The sequence below is a fragment of the Sphaerodactylus townsendi genome, linkage group LG09 (assembly GCF_021028975.2).
Source record: "Sphaerodactylus townsendi isolate TG3544 linkage group LG09, MPM_Stown_v2.3, whole genome shotgun sequence".
Lineage (NCBI taxonomy): Eukaryota > Metazoa > Chordata > Lepidosauria > Squamata > Sphaerodactylidae > Sphaerodactylus > Sphaerodactylus townsendi.
Genome location: NC_059433.1, coordinates 85,446,343 through 85,463,757, shown reverse-complemented (window position 1 = coordinate 85,463,757; position 17,415 = coordinate 85,446,343). Strand labels below are relative to the sequence as shown.

Genomic DNA, 17,415 nt, shown 5'->3' with positions numbered 1-17,415 from the left:
CTGGGCTGTGTGGCTGTGGTCTGGTGGATCTTGTTCCTAACGTTTTGCCTGCATCTGTGGCTGACATCTTCAGAGGTGTATCACAGTGTCCACAGTGTGTAACAGACTTCCCTCTGTGATACACCTCTGAAGATGCCAGCCACAGACTCAGGCGAAACATTAGGAACAATATCCACCAGACCATGGCCACACAGCCCAGAAAACCCACCAGAACCAGTTGAATCCGGCCGTGAAAGCCTTCGACAATACCTAGAACTGAAACTATTTGCTCTGGCTGCATTCCTCAGGATGCAGCATTCATGCAGGCTGATGGAAGCCAATCCACAGAAGATGGTTTCCAGTAGGCACATACTACTAAATGTTCTTACCCCCCACCATACATCTCAAATTTAGGTTAGAAGTAAACTTACTTTTTCTTCTTTGAAGAAGCCATTTCCACACTAAGGATGACAAAAACCCTTGCCACAGACCGCAGAAACCTCATTGTAACAGAAATAGCTTCTTCTCTGCGACCTGGAGTGTATTTATTCTGCAACTCTTTTACAAGAGTTCCCAGCAAAGTATCTAAAAGCTGTAGAGAAAATGTATATTATTATTTATGCACTGGTGAATAATTCTTTATTTGAAGACAAAAGAAATTTATCTGCAAAGCAACTTAAGCATGTGTGATTAAATAAATCACTACTGACTGAATTACTTCTTTGGCAACATATTAACACAAATGTACATTACCAAAATGTCTGCTGTGCATTTCACAATAAGGCAGTGTGTAAAACAGTCCAGCCGAATAGTACCACTTTGCTGATTTAGATAGACTTGTTCTTCAGGCAAAAGATGTCCAATCCTACTGCTTGCACTAAGACTTGGAAAAAAGCAAAGGGAAACAGGGAAGAAGAAATTTAATGTAAGCTATATGATCTACGATAAAGTCATTTTCAGAAATGTAATCGAAACAGGCTAGTGAATACACACGGGTCTTTATTTTCCTGTGAGCCAAACATGATCATAGATTTCAGTGCATTCCAGTCTTGTAACACACGTTCCAAGGCAAGCTGTGCAAACCGCGGAGGTTCCAAATCATGATCAGGCATGTCTGAATCTAAAGTGCAAAAAAAGAAGAGAGAAAAGCCATATGTGAGTGGTAGCTGCTGCAGAGAGACGGGCACTCTAAGGCCCTTTCCGCACGGGCGAAATACAGTGGCCCAGGATGGCAAAAATGCAGTCCCTGGGCTGCTATTCGCACAGGAGGCGCTGCTGCATTGCAGCAGCGCCGTCCTGGCTGCCTGGGAGCGGCGTGAAGCCACTGCTGTAAACCTCTCTCGTTGAGCGAGGTTTTTGCAAAGCGCCGTCATCCCATCGGTGCGGTGTGAACCGCACCGCTGGGAAGACGCCGCTTTTCCTGGAGGTCAGAGGGCAGCGTGGGCGGGTCCCTGCAGCCCTCCAGAGCGACGCTGGATGAAGAGGTCAGTGGAGGGGGCCAACCGAGAGGCGGCTCTGGGCAGAGCTGCCTCTCCGGCTGGGGTGGGGGAGTTGGGGCCGATCACACGCTAGTGTGCAAACGGCCTCTAAGCCTCCACCAGCACAATTCATGCTGGTGGAGGTTCTTTTCCGTGCATGTGCGGAAAGGGCCTAAGAGAAAGTTTTGTGACTCAGAAAATCTTGTAACTGAGAGTACATCTCACCTTCAGGATTTGCAGTTTTACGATTACGATCTTCCCTGATTCTTGGTGGCCGATACTGGCAATGCTCCACCGTCTGCCGTGCAACTGTCTGTACTAAGAACAACAGAAGATGCTCCCCCCTGCAATACATCAACCAATATGAGACATGAACTATATGTGCTCAGCTGAAAAGGTTGACAGACAGACAGACAGACAGACAGACAGACAGACTTGCCTGCTATTTGGCATGGTGACAAGGTTTGTGGTACTGAGCAGCCGGAACAGCAGATCAAGACGAGCAGATTTTTGCCCTGCAATTAATGTTTTGCATTTGCATTTCTCCCAGCAGTCGCAGTATGCTGTTGGGGATGTGCGTTTAAGCCTGAAAAAAGAAAGGATTCATTTATACATCACCGATTTCTTTGTCAACACATAGCATAATGAATGTCAGAAACATGAATGCATTCCCAGTAACTTATAATCAGCTAATAAAGCAGAAGTCTGAACCATCCAGTTCAGGAAACGTACTATAAGTGAATGCTAGCTTAGCCCCTATCACCAGTCCTGATGGATGCTTATCTACTATGCTACTCTGAAATTGCTTAAGAAAAGCTGCTCAGGTGCTTAAACACACACTCTTTCTTACACTGGGGAGCTAGCATACAAGTTATTTTATATAGGAAAGTTGAAATTGCCATCTGTCCATGCACTTACACAATTTAAGTATATCAAAAGTCTTTAGAAAAATCAACTTCTATAGTATTTTGAAGCACAATGAAATTGAACCGCCAATGAGGACTCCAAACACAATGATTAAAAGTCTTTATTTGAGGACTAAACATACACATACGTACTTGCAATCATGGCCTTTATGGCACACCCTTGCACACTCTGTGCAACAGCACAGAGATTCTAGTAAGCCACATGTTCGGCATTCAAATATGTCCTAAGGAGACAAAAGTTTAACACTTTAAAAAAAGGAAGTATACATAAGAGGTTTCCCTTAAGAGACTTGGTATAGCTCCAATGGCTTTCTTTTCCTTTTTTTATGCTGAACATTACACTAAAACCACAAGAAGCACCCTGGGACATGGAAAATATACCCCACTAAACTTTCCCTTCTCACTAGACACAGTGTGAAACAGACTTTTCTCTGTGATACACCTCTGCCAGCCACAGATGCAGGCGAAACGTTAGGAACAAAATCCACCAGACCACAGCCACACAGCCCAGAAAACCCACCACAACCAAATGGAAAACCTTTGAGACCTCATGCACAGTTATTACATTTATAGCAGAAAGTGAATTAAAGATTCAAAATTTGTAGTTATTACTGGAGATAAAAGCCCCTTCAGGATATTTGCTCTACTGTTTCCAACACCACTGAGGACAGAATCACACAAAGAACTATAACCCTTATAACCAATTTAATACAGAAGTAATATATTGAATACAGAAGTCCTTGCAGTTGCAAGATCTCCTTATGCATCCTAATGTTTACGCATTCCCAGGTTGTCCCTAAACAGGGATGTTAAATTGCTACTTTGATGTAATCTTTCAGTACTCGGTCTAAAAATTTTGGAAGAGTTTCAAATATTTCATTTTTATTTATATTAAAATGCTTCTACCTCATCTTTCTCCTGCAAAGTAGGATCCAAGGCAACTTTCAATAAGTTACAAGGTATATGAAATATTGTATTGTCGAAGGCTTTCACGGCCTATATGAAATATTACCAGCTTTAGGCAAACATCTTCAGTTTTTGATATGCGATCTGTTATCACAGGATGCCTTGCTGATGCAAACTTACTGCTTGGAAGTGATGACATTTACCTGATTGATGTGTTCTGCACCAGTCCATGTGAAGCTGCAGGTATCATTGCAACACAGGACATATAAAGGAGAGTCATCTGGGTTTGTGCCATTGGGACAAACCATTCCCATAAACACATCTTCCTCTTTTTCACTTGAAGTTGCCTCTGCTTTAAAAAGAAGAGAGGAAAAGGGGAGGGTGGGTGAAAACAGTTCAGCAATAACGTTTGCTTCGAAACAGTTTGAAGAGCTTGGAATCTGAGACACAGAAAACTTTTCAAAGACAACAATGAGGAAAACACGGCTGCTTCTTCGAAATGATTACCGAAAGGGTATATCGCCTCTGCTAAACTCACTCAAGGTTAGCTCCAAAAATCAATCACCTCGTATCAGATCTGTTACACTAAAATCTTCCAAGATATAGAAAAGTAAGTATTGGAAGACTGCTGTGGGTCTTCTGGGCTGTGTGGCTGTGGTCTGGTAGTTTTTGCCCTGAGCCATGGAGAGAAACACATCTCAGCATGACATGCCTCTGAAGATGCCAGCCGTAGATGCATGTGAAACTTCAGGAGCAAAAACTACCAGGCGACACGCAGCAGCCCAGAAAACCCACAATAGTTAGTTGATTCCGTCCATGAAAGTCTTTGACAATACAAAGTATCAGATATTTGTGTCACTGAAAGAAACTGTGACATGCAGAACTTGCTCTCTAAAGCTGCCCCCAAATACTGTAGAGGCAGGGGAGAAACATGATAGCTATCTAAATTTACTCTACTATATGAATGTGCAGTGAGGACATCTAAAGAAACTGATACTTTTTAAAACTGAACGGAGATAAACCAGACAACTTGTGAACTGGCAGCAATTCAATATTTTGAAACATTGAAATGATTTAGCTGGAAACTAGAACTGTTTGTAGGTACAGCTAAATGAAAGACAGCACTAGCATACAAGTTGAACAAATAAATAAATTGAACAAATACCTTTTGCAACCTTTTGTGCAGTTTCTAAAATGGTAATTGCAGCAGGATATGCTCTGCCACTCACTGCAGACATAAATGGAGTCATGCCTCTTGCATCTCTGCAAAAACAATTATTTACACCCCTGTCATTTTCAGTGAAGAGAAATAGAACATTTATAAGTTTACCAAGAGTCAAACTTAAGAATTATTCTGGCCTTCAGCCCCAAAGTTAACAATGCTGATGCACAAAAAAGGGGGCGGTATTAATGCAAATGAACCAAAAAAATGAAAAGACTTATTAAAGTCAGTCAAGGAATGATATACAAGCCTGCCATGGTGTATGAAGACCAGAACATCTGCATGACACAATTGTTGTTCCACAGTTACCATACATGACAAAATGTGCTGATTATGACCATCGAAGTCCTTTACAAGCTGAGATCCACATAGGAAGGACAGCCTCCTTCCTATGTTTCTGTGTGCCAATAAAGGTCCTCAGGCAGATATCTGTGGCCTGTCTAGCACCAACCAGAGTTCTGGTCTTTTACAGCATGGCTCCAACTCTGCAGAATGAGCTCCTTGAAGAGGTGAGGGGCGTCCCCTCTTCAGAAATCTTCCGGAGGTGCTCCAACGCCCTCCATTTTGCCAGGACATTGAGAGGGCATCAATAGTAATAATCTTTTAAGGGCGAAGGGGATATTTGGGGAGTGCTATTTTATTTTTTTAACTGAACGCACTTTTAACTTTTTGGGGCAGCCCAATCAGGGGGGGGTGCCAAAGGGGGTTCTGGAAGCCATGCGAGCTCATGCCAACACATTTGCCTACCCCGCCAGTGCAAGTGGCAGGGAGAGCAAACAGAAGAGGCTGCCTGACCCAGAAGAGCTGCCTGCTCCAGAGCCATACCAGCCTAAAGGTGGATGCCAGCATGGCTGGGGGCAGGCTAAGGGCATTCCTGGGGGCAAAGCCAACCTTAGTTGGCTTCCACCACACTTTTGACCTGGGAATGACCCCGGTACAGGAGTCCAACTTACGGCACACAAAAGGGTGGAATAAGTACATTTTGGTCTATGGGGGACTCTCCAGCAGTCAGGATACTTCTTTTTTTTTGGCTGACTTCCCACACTACCTGGCTTGCGCGCTCTCTCTCTCTCCTCCCCTCCCCCACCCCCACACACAAGTGGCACGAGAGCAGCAGCACTGTTCCTGGCTGCCACAGTCTTCTGGACTGGGCTGTAAGCTGTCTTGAACCATGAAGAAAGCCAGGATATGCTTCTAAAAATAAATAAAATACATTTTTGCGAGAGAGAAAAAATCTGCGGATGCTTTATTAGCAGCCGATGTCTCACTTTAGGTTTCATTATATGAAATTCCTGACTTCACTTAAAATCCCCTCATCCCAATGTTTGAGATGATCAAGGTGACACATTATACCTGCTTCAGATAGTGAATTAATTGCCTGATTTTCAGAAGAAAAGTCTTCCTTGGCTGACACAATGTTTAACTGAACGTATTTTTAACTTTTTGTAAGCTGCCTTGAACCAAGAGGAAAGACAGGATGTTTTTAAATCTAAAATAAATTTTTCTGAGAAAAATCCTGCTGATGCATTATCTCCAACAGATGTCTCATTTTATGTTCCGTTATATGAAATTCCTCATTTCGCTGATGATCAAGGTGAAAGGACACATCACATCTGCTTCGGACAACGAAGGCACTGCATAATTTTCATACGAAAAGTCTTACTTGGCTGACAGAAGTTCCCGAAGATAAGGCTGCAAAACCACGCTGTCACACAACAATTTCAGGATGAAGTGTGCGTTCGCCTTCCGATCCTTCGATTCCACCACGGAGGGTTCAGTAGACGGACCTATAATTCAAAAGATGTCAGTGAAAAACAAGCCTCTTCTGGTAACGCTGGCTTACTGCAAACTATCTACAGCTTCCGACTACAACAGAAACAAGAGTGCGTTATGAAAAGCTGGGTTTCACTGCACACAGAATTTCACTCCTTTGCCTGGAAGTTGCTCTACCATCAACGTTACACAACACTGTCAATAGAAGTTAGCTTTCACTATCTGCATACAAAATAGCAGATGTTACCTGGTATGGTGGAGGTGCTTGGACCTTGACCAGTGCCAGTTGTTGCTGTGGTAAGAGATCCCACAGCAGGAGCCAGGATAAAATCGATGTCCCCGTCTTTTAATAAAAAGAACAGCAGGATGTAGATCAATGTTAAAAATCCTTGGCAAAATGCAGCCTCTACCGTAGCTGTTTCTAGCAAAGGTTAAGTCCCACCACTTGAGGATTACTAACATTCACAGCTGACTGCAAATGACAACTCAAACAAATTTTACATATTCTAATCAGAAATTTTAACACCCTGTTTCCCCCTCTAGTAGCCAGTTTGTAACCATAGATAGCAATCCACTTTCCTCCAGTAGTACTTACTCAGCGGCTCTGGAGCCACACGTCAAAGAGCCACGTGCTACTTGTGGGTCTTGTGAGCACTGTTCCCCAGCATGGTACCCATCCCATATTTCAGGAAAGCAGGCTAGGCCATTACCCAGTGGGGCTTGTGGTTGGCAGGTGACTTCCATCGTGAAACAGTCACCGCTACAAGGAATGGAAATCTGCAAGCCTCCCTGAGAAGCAGACTTCATATCCAGGATGGAAGTAAAGGGCCCATCCTCTCCATCAATGCCCACCCTTCGCTGCAGGCCATGAATGCCCATCCTAGCCGCCAAAACTACCACCATGGCAGCCACCCAGGAGAAGCTGACCGCAGTGGCACGGTGGTTATTCCACACTCATCGTGGCTGAACGCAAACAATTGTGCTCATTAAAATTTTGGGTACGGGTAATAAAAAACCAGAATTTTTCAGTAACGCCAAATAACACTGATATCCATCGGCTTTATTCAGCTTTTACTGAATTTTGGGGGGCATTTTAAAAACTCAAACCCAAAGAAATTCCACTCTCCCCATTTGCTGCTTCTCAAGTACACGTGGACTTGGGAACTGGCGGCGGGGCTGAGAGACAACTCTGTTGAATAGCCTGGGAAATTGGGGGGGGGAGAAAACTCCGAATCGCCATCCCCCTTCTTTCTCTACAACCAGCTTGTTCAACCAAGGGCACCTCGGCAATCTTACTCTTGCCAGAGCTGGGGTGCCTTATTTAGGGGAGAAAGCAAGAGAGGGATTCTTTTCGCTTTTTCCAGGTACAAAAAGACTGAGTAAGGTTCAACAACGCTGGAGGAAGAGACCCCAACATTTTCAGAAGTGATCTTGTCATTTCAAAGTTTACATTTATACTTTTACAGTTGAGTAAACTATTATTGTGTGTGTGTGTGTTTGGGATGGCATCCCCTAGTAACATCACCCTTTTGGTTTAGGCTGATTACATATGTGATGGTTCGTGAACTGCTACCTCTTTTGTTTATTTGTTTGTCTGTTTGCTGCCAAGTCACAGCTGACCTCTCATGGGGTTTTCAAGGCAAAATGCTTTCAGAGAAGGCTTGCCATTGTGCAGCTTCTGTGTGGCAAGCCTGGACAACCAAGGTGGTCTCCCACCATTCAAATACTAAACAGGGCCGACCCTGCTAAGCTCTTGAGATTGATGACATAAGGCTAGCCTGCACCACTGGTTTACATAGTTCTTACCTGTTAATTTCCAATGCACAGACATAAGGCTGTGGTCAGTTTATATGATCATCTAAATATACTTTGTATACCTATTTTCACATGCCTACATAATCTTACCTGGGTCCATTGCAGGAGGATCTGGAACCCAGCTGGGAGGAGCTATTGGAGGAGAAACCGGATCTTGATGATCACTAGATGAAGCTCCAGCTTCATGTCGGCCCAAACCTGCTGCTCTCAATGATCTCCTCATCATTTCTCTCAGCCTCAAACTAGGAGAAAAGAGAAGGGAAACCCTAAAAATCATGTTGCGCTTTCTTCAAAAGAGTATACTTTACACAGGATAGTCATGTCTAAAGACTGAATGAAATTTTAATCTGTATATCTGCAGATCATAAGTACAAAGAAACTACAATTTAGCCTCAAGTAACTTTCATATTTAAATGTGCTGGAGACTTATGACATTTAACAGTGAAAGGAAACAGCAAAAGAAGTGAGAGAGAATCCAAAGATCACATTTTGGCGGTACACAGGAGGCAGACTCTGTTGGAGAAGGTTTCCTTGCGATTCTTCCCTCCAAACTGGTACGGGAAGTAGCTTCTATGAGTGATGGTAGAATTAGGCAACTCCTAGCCATGGGTCTCAACAGTTCGTGAATTCAAAAGAAACCATACTTGAACCTTTCCCTTAAAAGCTAAACAGTCCCCTGTAAATTAACTGAACCTAAATAATCCACAGTGAGTCTCTTCAGAAGTATTACATAATAGCCTCTTTCAGACAGTCACAGACCAGTCCTCCTCTTTGGAAGAAGATTCACCACCCTTGTGATGGAACTGTCCAGTCACCCTTTGCGAGCTACATTAAGCCCTTTGTGAGTCACATTAAGTAGCAAAGGCCCAAATAGTTCACTAGGTAGCCCTCAGGGGTTTTGCCAGAGCAAATGAAACTCCTCCAAGCAACTACAGAAAAGGCCCAGGACACTTCAGCTATAGGCTGTCTCTACCAACCAGGATGAAAAATAAAATGAAACAGATGTTATCTACAAACACCTCACAGCCAGGTAACTTTCACTGACTGAACAGGGACCAGGACTCAACAGGACTTGCTCTACCTGAAAAAGAAGGTATGCAATATAGCTGATGCAATAGTGTCAAATAAATCTCTTTCACAATGGTCACCCATAGTGGAAGAGACTGTAGAAGGGGCTCTACCTCACTGTTTAGCAGTTTCACTTAACCTATGTCCTAGTACAGAGGTGTCCAATTCTGGTGCTTCAGATGTTTATGGACTACAATTCCCATCAACCCCTGCTGGCATGGCCAATGGGGGCCAGCCTGCCCTAGTAGATTCCCATGTCACATCACTACTCTCAGTCCCTCATTAGACTATGGAGGTGGGAGAGCTCTTTCAGAGGGAAAATGTTGCTAGGGACAACTCTGTCACCACAGTAACACATGAAGGCAGGCTAAAAAGCATTTGGGTTCCTCAGCTCCTCCAACTAGATTCAAGTCCAGTAGCACCTTAAGAGCCCAACAAGATTTTGGGCGTATCAGTTTTCACCAGACATGACTCCCTTCAACAGACACGCAAATACAATTGCCTCCCCCAAAACCAGCGCCTATAAGTGGACCATACTAATCTTTGCAAAAGTTAAGATGCTAGGAAACCTAAGTTTCCAAACTAGGAAATTAGGTGTCCATCAGAATCAAGCATATTCCAGTGAGATACATACTCTTTTATACACACACCTTTATACAAATAGATATGTACATTACATATGTCTGACTTAAAAGCCAAGGGTTTCAGAAGACACCAATGAATCTAACACATGAATAAGAAGTGCTACACTAGAAGAGATACGAAAGAGGAGAGATTCACTCTCCCTTGCTCACCTTCTGCTGCTGGAGGATCCTGCACGGTTTCCGGGTCCGTTACTCGACACCACTGAAATGGCATTTGCGATAGCCTCGACTGCAGACAATCTTTCAGCAAACGTATTCCTTTCCGAGCGCTCTGCTTCTGAAGCATAAAGAAAAAACCTTGACATCCATTTCTTTCATATCCAAAACACCCAACGAAACGTTCAGCTTCTTCCAAGTTTTCACATCAAATAAGGGAAACAAGTTTGAACATTCAAAATTTAACAGATTAAGACACTTTTCATATAAAGCAAAAGAAAGGCAAAATCAGACATTTTCTGCTTCCAGTTGCATGAGCAGGTTAGTTAAATTTCTGCACTACAATTTACGGTAATAAGTCTCTCACCATTCAAATAAATCGTTCCTCTGAAACATGCCATATTAAGTGATTATAAATACTACATAAAGCATGATTTGGAAGTTCAAAATTTATTCTACTTTCTACTATTCAAAATGGGTTTTAATGAAGCACCCAGCTATATGTGCTATCTTTTTATATTACAAGCAGTTTTGACGGACACTCTCTCTTGGTTTTTAGAAATCTCAGGCCTTTTGCTAGTTCTTGAAGCATCAGCATTTTAAAGTTAGCACGCTTGCCACCTGTGGGCAGGAATCCTCTGCTTTGTTCTTCCATGATAGGGAGTGGGGGTGGCAGGTTCAACGGTTGCAACCCTAAGTCTCAATTCTGTACCTAACAGACTGTTTCACCCTGTAGTTTCAGTACTTTCTGTTCCTATTTTATTCCAGCATATATTAAAGATGAGATTGGTGGCCACAATCAAACACAGCCTCATGTGCTGCAATGGTTAAGGTTTCTCTTTCAGCTTCAGCTTTTTATTCAGCATCAAGTGCATAGAGTGTATAGAACAGGGGTCTGCAACCTGCGGCTCTCCAGATGTTCATGGACTAAAATTCCCATCGGCCGCAGGTTGCAGACCCCTGGTTTAGAAGAAGGAGGAGGAGGAAGAGAAGGAGAAGGAGAGAGGAGGAGGAGTTTGGATTTATATCCCCCTTCCTCTCCTGTAAGGAGACTCAAAGAGGTGGACAATCTCCTTTTCCTTCCCCCCTCACAACAAACACCCTGTGAGGTGGGTGGAGCTGAGAGAGCTCTGAAGAACTGTGACTAGCCCAAGGTCACTCAGCTGGCATGTGTGGGAGTGCACAAGCTAATCTGGTTCCCCAGATAAACCTCCACAGCTCAAGTGGCAGAGTGGGGAATCAAAACCGGTTCTCCAGATTAGAGTGCACTTGCTCTTAACCTCTACACCACACTGGCTCTCATATCCTACAGAAGCAGTGATATAGAGGGGTGGGCTGTAGTTGACAGGCAGATGGAAGAGCCCTGCAGTGTGTGGAAACACTGCACAAGGCCCAGATCCAGGCTTCTGTTTTCACAGGATGAGTTTTACAAATGAGAAGTTCTGGACAATGCATCTAGCTGGACTTCTGGCTCCCAGTCAAAACGTTTTTCATCACATTCTTCAACTCACCCTCTTCCTCTTTAGTTTCTTTATTACTGGTTGGAAAGCAGACAGATACACACGCATGCAGAATATTGCGGTTTCCATCACATCTGTGGCCAAGAAATGACTGCAGAGCTTGGGGATTTTGATCCATGACAAGAGCTTGCTCGAAGTTCATCAAGTACTGTCTGCAAGCCTCATAGTCGCATCGAAGAATGTGTTGCATTAAGGTTTGCTTCTGCACACAGAAAAATAAACTTGTCTTAGTTCTAAGCTGCAGAATATTCTGATTCAAGTTCATGGCTTCAAACTTAATGAAGACGGGCACAGTATACACAGTAACAAAAGAGGACCATAAATTACTTGGACAAACTGTACCAGGGAGACTTCAGGAACATGTACATTTTTATCCCAGCCATACTGTTCTCAAGTTTACCTGTAGGGCATACACTCTATTATGACATAGCATTAAATGTTTAGGATCAGCTGACTGGAGTAGAATGCATTTTACACACCTAAATGTTCCACTGCTTTTTAAAAGCTGCCGCATAGCAGCTGGGATTCAATTTCAGCAGCCCCTTAGAAACCAACAAGATTTTTGAGGGGAAATGCTTGGGAGGATAAATGCTAATTTTCTGCCACCAAGAATTTCCCCTCAATGGATTTAGAAGGCTGCAATTGTGTTTCAGATTGCAATAATCATATTGTCTAGCAGATTGCTATCCTTTCTATAAAACATTTGGCCGATACAGACAATATTAGTTTTCATATCAAAAAGGAACCAAATCAGACAACAGCCATTGTAATCCTAGCAGGAAACCCTTCTAATCTGTCACAAGATATACCACTTGCCCACCTGAACTTATTCCGTTGGCGACCATTTGTTGAAAGGCAGAATACAATGTAAAGAAGAGAATTATCAAAAGGAGGAGAATAATGCCTCCAAAGATTAATTAATTAGGTCATAATTACCTCAACAGCCATTATGATGATAGCAGCTTTCTTTTTAATGGTTGAATTAGCAGGAAGATTTGTTAAGGAATGAACTCCCATTCCCAGACTGCTAATAGGTGGAAGGTCCAGCCAATCAGGATCCCGTATACCGCCCATACAATCTTTAGCCAGTGGATATATAGTGCCATTTCCATCTCTAAGAATGCTTGGAGATTCCTACACAAAAAGCAAATGTTGATACAACATCAATTTTGGGAATTCTTCATTCATTCCGGTTTCATACACGAGGCTACAGCGTCACAAATCCATTTCTGCTACAGCATTTGCAAAATACACAGCTTGACGTTTCTCTCTCCTATCCTCTTCATGCTTCATGTGCTGCAACAGTTCTTTGGGAAAGGGTTACTTCCTTCTTATTCCAAAATAAACCTGCCGCATGAAGTCTCTGGGGGAGTGGGGTAGAATACACGGGTATCCCTCAAGGAGGGCAATACAGCCCACCCACACAATTTTTCTGAAAGGACTGGTAAAAGTCAAGGCAGTTAGAAAATCTCTAGATAAAAAAGGAATAAACCTTAGGATGATTGATGACGTCCCTGCCCCCGCCCGGTCCCATTCTGTATGACAGTTGAAATCATTTGGAAAGGGACTTGGAAGGACTCTTGGAGGAAGCCTCCGTGGTACAATGAAACTGCAGCCCCTTCCCCTTGTTGCCTGGAGTGGAGCCTAGGGGAGGTTTCCAATGGAGAGAAATGATCTAATGGGGGTTCAGTTTGTTCCACCTACTCTGGCAATAACACTGCTTCCTCCTTATAAGAGCCCAGGGCTTTCTCCAATTGCTCCAGGGAAATAGAAGAGGACAAAGCATTCTCCTCACCCCCTTGGTCTTGCGCTGCCTGAGCAGAGACTTTGTTTCTTGTGGGAAGACTTTCATTTATGAGGACTTCACTTATTTATTTAGATTTCTATCTTGCCTTCCCCCCAGCAAAGGAGGGCTCAGGATAGCTCCCGATTCAGCAACAATATAATACAATTCAATAAACCAACGACGCATAATGTACTAATAATGTACACCATAGCTTTTATTCTCTCTAAAATTTGATTTGATTAGATAAAATTCCAGGTCCCATAAGAAACACACAATGATGGTGCAGCAGGTATGCAATCTGCTCTTTCCCTTAGTAGAATGGAGTATAAGAGTATAGTAGAATGGAGTATAAGAATATTAAAGACAACCAAGGAGAGATGGAGGCAAGCTTCAATGCTCAGGGTCAGCAATCAGATGGAAAACACTGCTGCCCTCCACCATCTCTGGCTGACCCTGCAGTTCTGACCCTGCAGAACTGAAAAAGGTTCTTCAGTTTGGGTCTTCTCAGGGTGTTCTACCAAATAGGGGCCATAGCCTAAAAGGCCCTGGCAGAAAACAGCTGAATAAACTTTAGCCCTGGAATTACCAGGAGATTGCTAATCAAAAAACATATTGTTCTCCAGTGGATGAAATGGGAAAGGTGGTCAATCACAACACTATCCCTCCCTGCTGATTTCCAATATACAATGAGGAATATTTTTAAGATGCAAGTCAAAATTTACATCCTGCCACTATCAATCTGCCCTTTCTTTCTTCCTGCCTACCAGTTTCCAAACTCAATATGAGATCTGGCCAATACTACCAATACAATGCGTCCTTTTAGTTGAGATCCTGGGAAAAAAATTATTTCATTTGTTTATTAAAATATTTATAGCTTCCTTTCCTCTTGGCTCAAGGTTGCCAGAACTGCAAACTGGGCAAACTCTTGACTAGAGCAAAGTTTGAATCCAGTGGCAAAGTTTTATTCTTCGTATAAGCTTTCGTGTGCAGGCCTATTTCTTCAAATGATTAAAACAGAAGGTGATCTGAGACATAACCCATGTTTCTTTTCATAGATCTGCCCCAGGCGGACTTCCCTTTCTGCTTCTTTTAATTCATATGAGGCCCTTTACAAAGGGATTTGGGTCATGGCTTGGTATCAAACGATAGGGCTCCTTATTACTTCACCATAGCCTTTAGCACTGTACTGGAAACCTGCTGAACCACCATCTGCTACATCAGGGGTGTCCCAACTCTGGCGCTTCAGATGTTCATGGACTACAATTCCCATCAGCCCCTGGCCAGCAAGGGTTGATGGGAATTGTAGTCCATGAACATGTGAAGCACCAGAGTTGGACACCCCTGTGCTACATCCAGTTCAGAGTACAGAGGCACAGAGGTCAGGCATGGGAGGAACTACTTTAAAATCAACAGTCGCTGAATTCTTATTGTTGGGTCCCTGTGGGAAAAGCTAAGGTGTTTACCGTCCATCCCCGAACCTACTCTTTGGTCATACTTGCAGTCTTAATAGACTAAGAGGAATAGAGGCAAATGTGCAAAATGCTCAACCCTAGAAAATCTATTCCTCCCAAGGACATAGGTAAAGGGGGGGGGTTTTCCCTCGGGTTCAAAACCCCCCCATTGCATGTCTGAAGCTCTGCCCCCGTTCGTGAGTTTTTTTGTATTTTTAGTGGTTTTCAGTTTTTGGCCTGCAGGAGGCACAGTTTTTAAGCAAGCAGCACCAAAATTTCAGGGATCTTTTGGGAGACTCTCCTGATGATCCTACCCAGGTTTGGTGAAATTTGGTTCAGGGGGTCCAAAGCTATGGACTCCCAAAGGGGGTGCCCCCATTCCCCATTGTTTCCAATGGGAGCTAATAGAAGATGGGGCTACACTTTTGAGGGTCCATAACTTTGGACCACATGAACCAAACTTTACAAAACCTGGGTGCTATCATCAGGAGAGTATTGTACTGATGCCACCCAGGTTTTGTGAGGTTTGGTCCATAGGGTCCAAAGTTATGAACTCCCAAAGGGGGTGCCCCATCCCCCATTGTTTCCAACGGGAGCTAATAGAAGATGAGGGATACACTTTTGAGGGTCCATAACTTTGAACCCCTTGAACCAAACTTCACCAAACCTGGGAGGTATCATCAGGAATGTCTCTTACTGATACCACACAGGTTTTGTGAAGTTTGGCCCAGGGGGTCCAAAGCTATGGACTCCCAAAGGGGGTGACCCATCCCCCATTGTTTCCAACGGGAGCTAATAGAAGATGGGGGCTACACCTTTGAGGGTCCGTAACTTTGAACCCCCTGAACCAAACTTCACCAAACCTGGATGGTATCATTAGGAGAGTCTCCTAAAGATACCCTGAAAGTTTGGTGCTGCTAGCTTAATTATTGCACCCCTGACAGCAGGCACCCCCCAAATTTCCCCAGATTCTCATTTTAAATCCACCCCCTTTGGCATGGAATTAAAGGGAGAATCTGAGGTCCCCAGTTTAAACATTGAAAGTGATGCTGTTTCAGGGTGGGGGATAATCCACCCCAAAACAGCATCATTTTCAGTGTTGTTTTAACTGGGGACCCCAGATTCTCCCTTAAGGTGGATTTAAAAGGAGAATTTGGGCTCTCCAGTTTAAACACCATTGAAAGTTTGTGGTGAATTCCAGCATCACAGTGGCTGCCCAGGGGGGGTGCGCAAAACTCAAATTTTGCTCTGGGCTCCATTTTCCCTAGCCACGCCTCTGTCCAGAGGGGAGGGCAGAAGGGGCTGCCGGCTGGGAGCCCAGTTAGTGGGGGGGCAGGGTAGGGCGGGGCCATCCCCGGCCTCAGGAGAGCTGTTTTTATAAGCACTGAGGCCGGAGGTGGGGCTTGGGGAGGCATGGCCACGCCCCCAGGGGCGAGTGGGAGCATTGCCCCCCCGAACCCTCCCCCATAAAAAATCTATACCTACGTCCCTGGTTCCTCCATATCAGCTTGCCTATTTGTAAGGCTAATAGGAACCTACAAGGACTACTGTGCTTATTGGCACTTTTCTAGCACACTCAGCTTGCCTTTAGGGCTCAGCTTGGCCAGCTTGGCCACAAGAAGCTGCACCACTCCACAGAATCACGCTACACTTTACTGTCTTGTTACTTGATCATTTTGACACCATCAAATGCCCTTCACAGTGATGTGAGATCGCAAAACATGAAATAAAAAAAAACAGACCTGCCCAGCAGTGAAGATGGCAACATTCTTCTCATTCTGCCCAAGGAAAGCAATACTGCTAGTAGGAAAATTATTTTCTTGTTCTGCTTTTCCAGTTGCAAGATCAAAGATGCAATACCTAACCCAGTTTCCCGTCTTCAGTACGGCATGCACTCCTGAAAATGTATAAAAAGACCAACAGATTTGACACCCTCAGAATATATAATAAACTAATGTCTGGTAAATATTTTGTTCAATAAAATGAGCAATGTTTACAGACTGGTTGTGGTGGGTTTTTCAAGCCGTTTTACAGAGTTTGTCCATTTTTGCTGACAGGATTAGCATTTATCTTCTATTCTGAGAAGCTGAAAGACACTTACCTTTTGAATCTACATTCACTGCCAAAATTTCTGTTTTCTCAGGAATACACAACTTTTTAGGAGTCCTCTGAAAACAATCTGGAACTTTTGGAGTTCCACCAGTTTTTACCACCTGGAAATAAAAGCAGATTTCAGTTCCGTGAATTGGTCTAACTCTCTGGCAGTCTACCAAGAGGAGCAAGACGGCTATAGCCTTTCTCTCTCACACATGTAATAATCAGAAGTATGTAATAATTAGAGGTATTTGGCTTTCATTCATTCATTCATTCATTCATTCATTCATTCATTCATTCATTCATTGGATTTGTATCCCGCCCTATCCCTGCAGGGCCCAGGGCAGGTCACAATATAAAATCAATTACAAAATCAATAAAATCATTGCTATAAAAACAAATCCAATAGCAAACAATAAAACAGCACAAATAGAACATTAAAACAATATTCAGTGTATTGAATTTATGGAAAACATCCAGTGACCCAAGAGATCCTCCATTAATCCTCCCTTTTGATATCACTGAAGAAGTATCACCACCAGAACCTGACATAAATACTCACTTTTGCCTGTCATTCACATTCTGCTAATCATTTTC

The 17,415-nt window shown here is 43.4% G+C and overlaps 1 protein-coding gene across 8 annotated transcripts in view; it reads right to left on the bottom strand.

The window, feature by feature from the left end:
• UBR5 (ubiquitin protein ligase E3 component n-recognin 5) overlaps window positions 1–17,415 on the bottom strand; it is an 85,581-nt gene that overhangs the window by 30,446 nt on the left and 37,720 nt on the right. For 6 of the 8 annotated variants that reach the window (XM_048507414.1, XM_048507411.1, XM_048507415.1 and 3 more), the window contains 16 exons: window positions 16,826–16,937; window positions 16,467–16,621; window positions 12,424–12,621; window positions 11,479–11,689; window positions 9,962–10,088; window positions 8,190–8,341; window positions 6,532–6,627; window positions 6,175–6,298; window positions 4,455–4,552; window positions 3,493–3,641; window positions 2,516–2,607; window positions 1,897–2,043; window positions 1,683–1,801; window positions 973–1,099; window positions 733–862; window positions 411–571 (listed from right to left, as the gene is read on the bottom strand). In XM_048507414.1, the coding sequence (XP_048363371.1) occupies window positions 411–571; window positions 733–862; window positions 973–1,099; window positions 1,683–1,801; window positions 1,897–2,043; window positions 2,516–2,607; window positions 3,493–3,641; window positions 4,455–4,552; window positions 6,175–6,298; window positions 6,532–6,627; window positions 8,190–8,341; window positions 9,962–10,088; window positions 11,479–11,689; window positions 12,424–12,621; window positions 16,467–16,621; window positions 16,826–16,937 (2,198 nt within the window). The remainder of the gene's footprint in view (window positions 1–410; window positions 572–732; window positions 863–972; window positions 1,100–1,682; window positions 1,802–1,896; window positions 2,044–2,515; window positions 2,608–3,492; window positions 3,642–4,454; window positions 4,553–6,174; window positions 6,299–6,531; window positions 6,628–8,189; window positions 8,342–9,961; window positions 10,089–11,478; window positions 11,690–12,423; window positions 12,622–16,466; window positions 16,622–16,825; window positions 16,938–17,415) is intronic. The other 2 variants (XM_048507412.1, XM_048507413.1) reach the window with 2 other exon arrangements.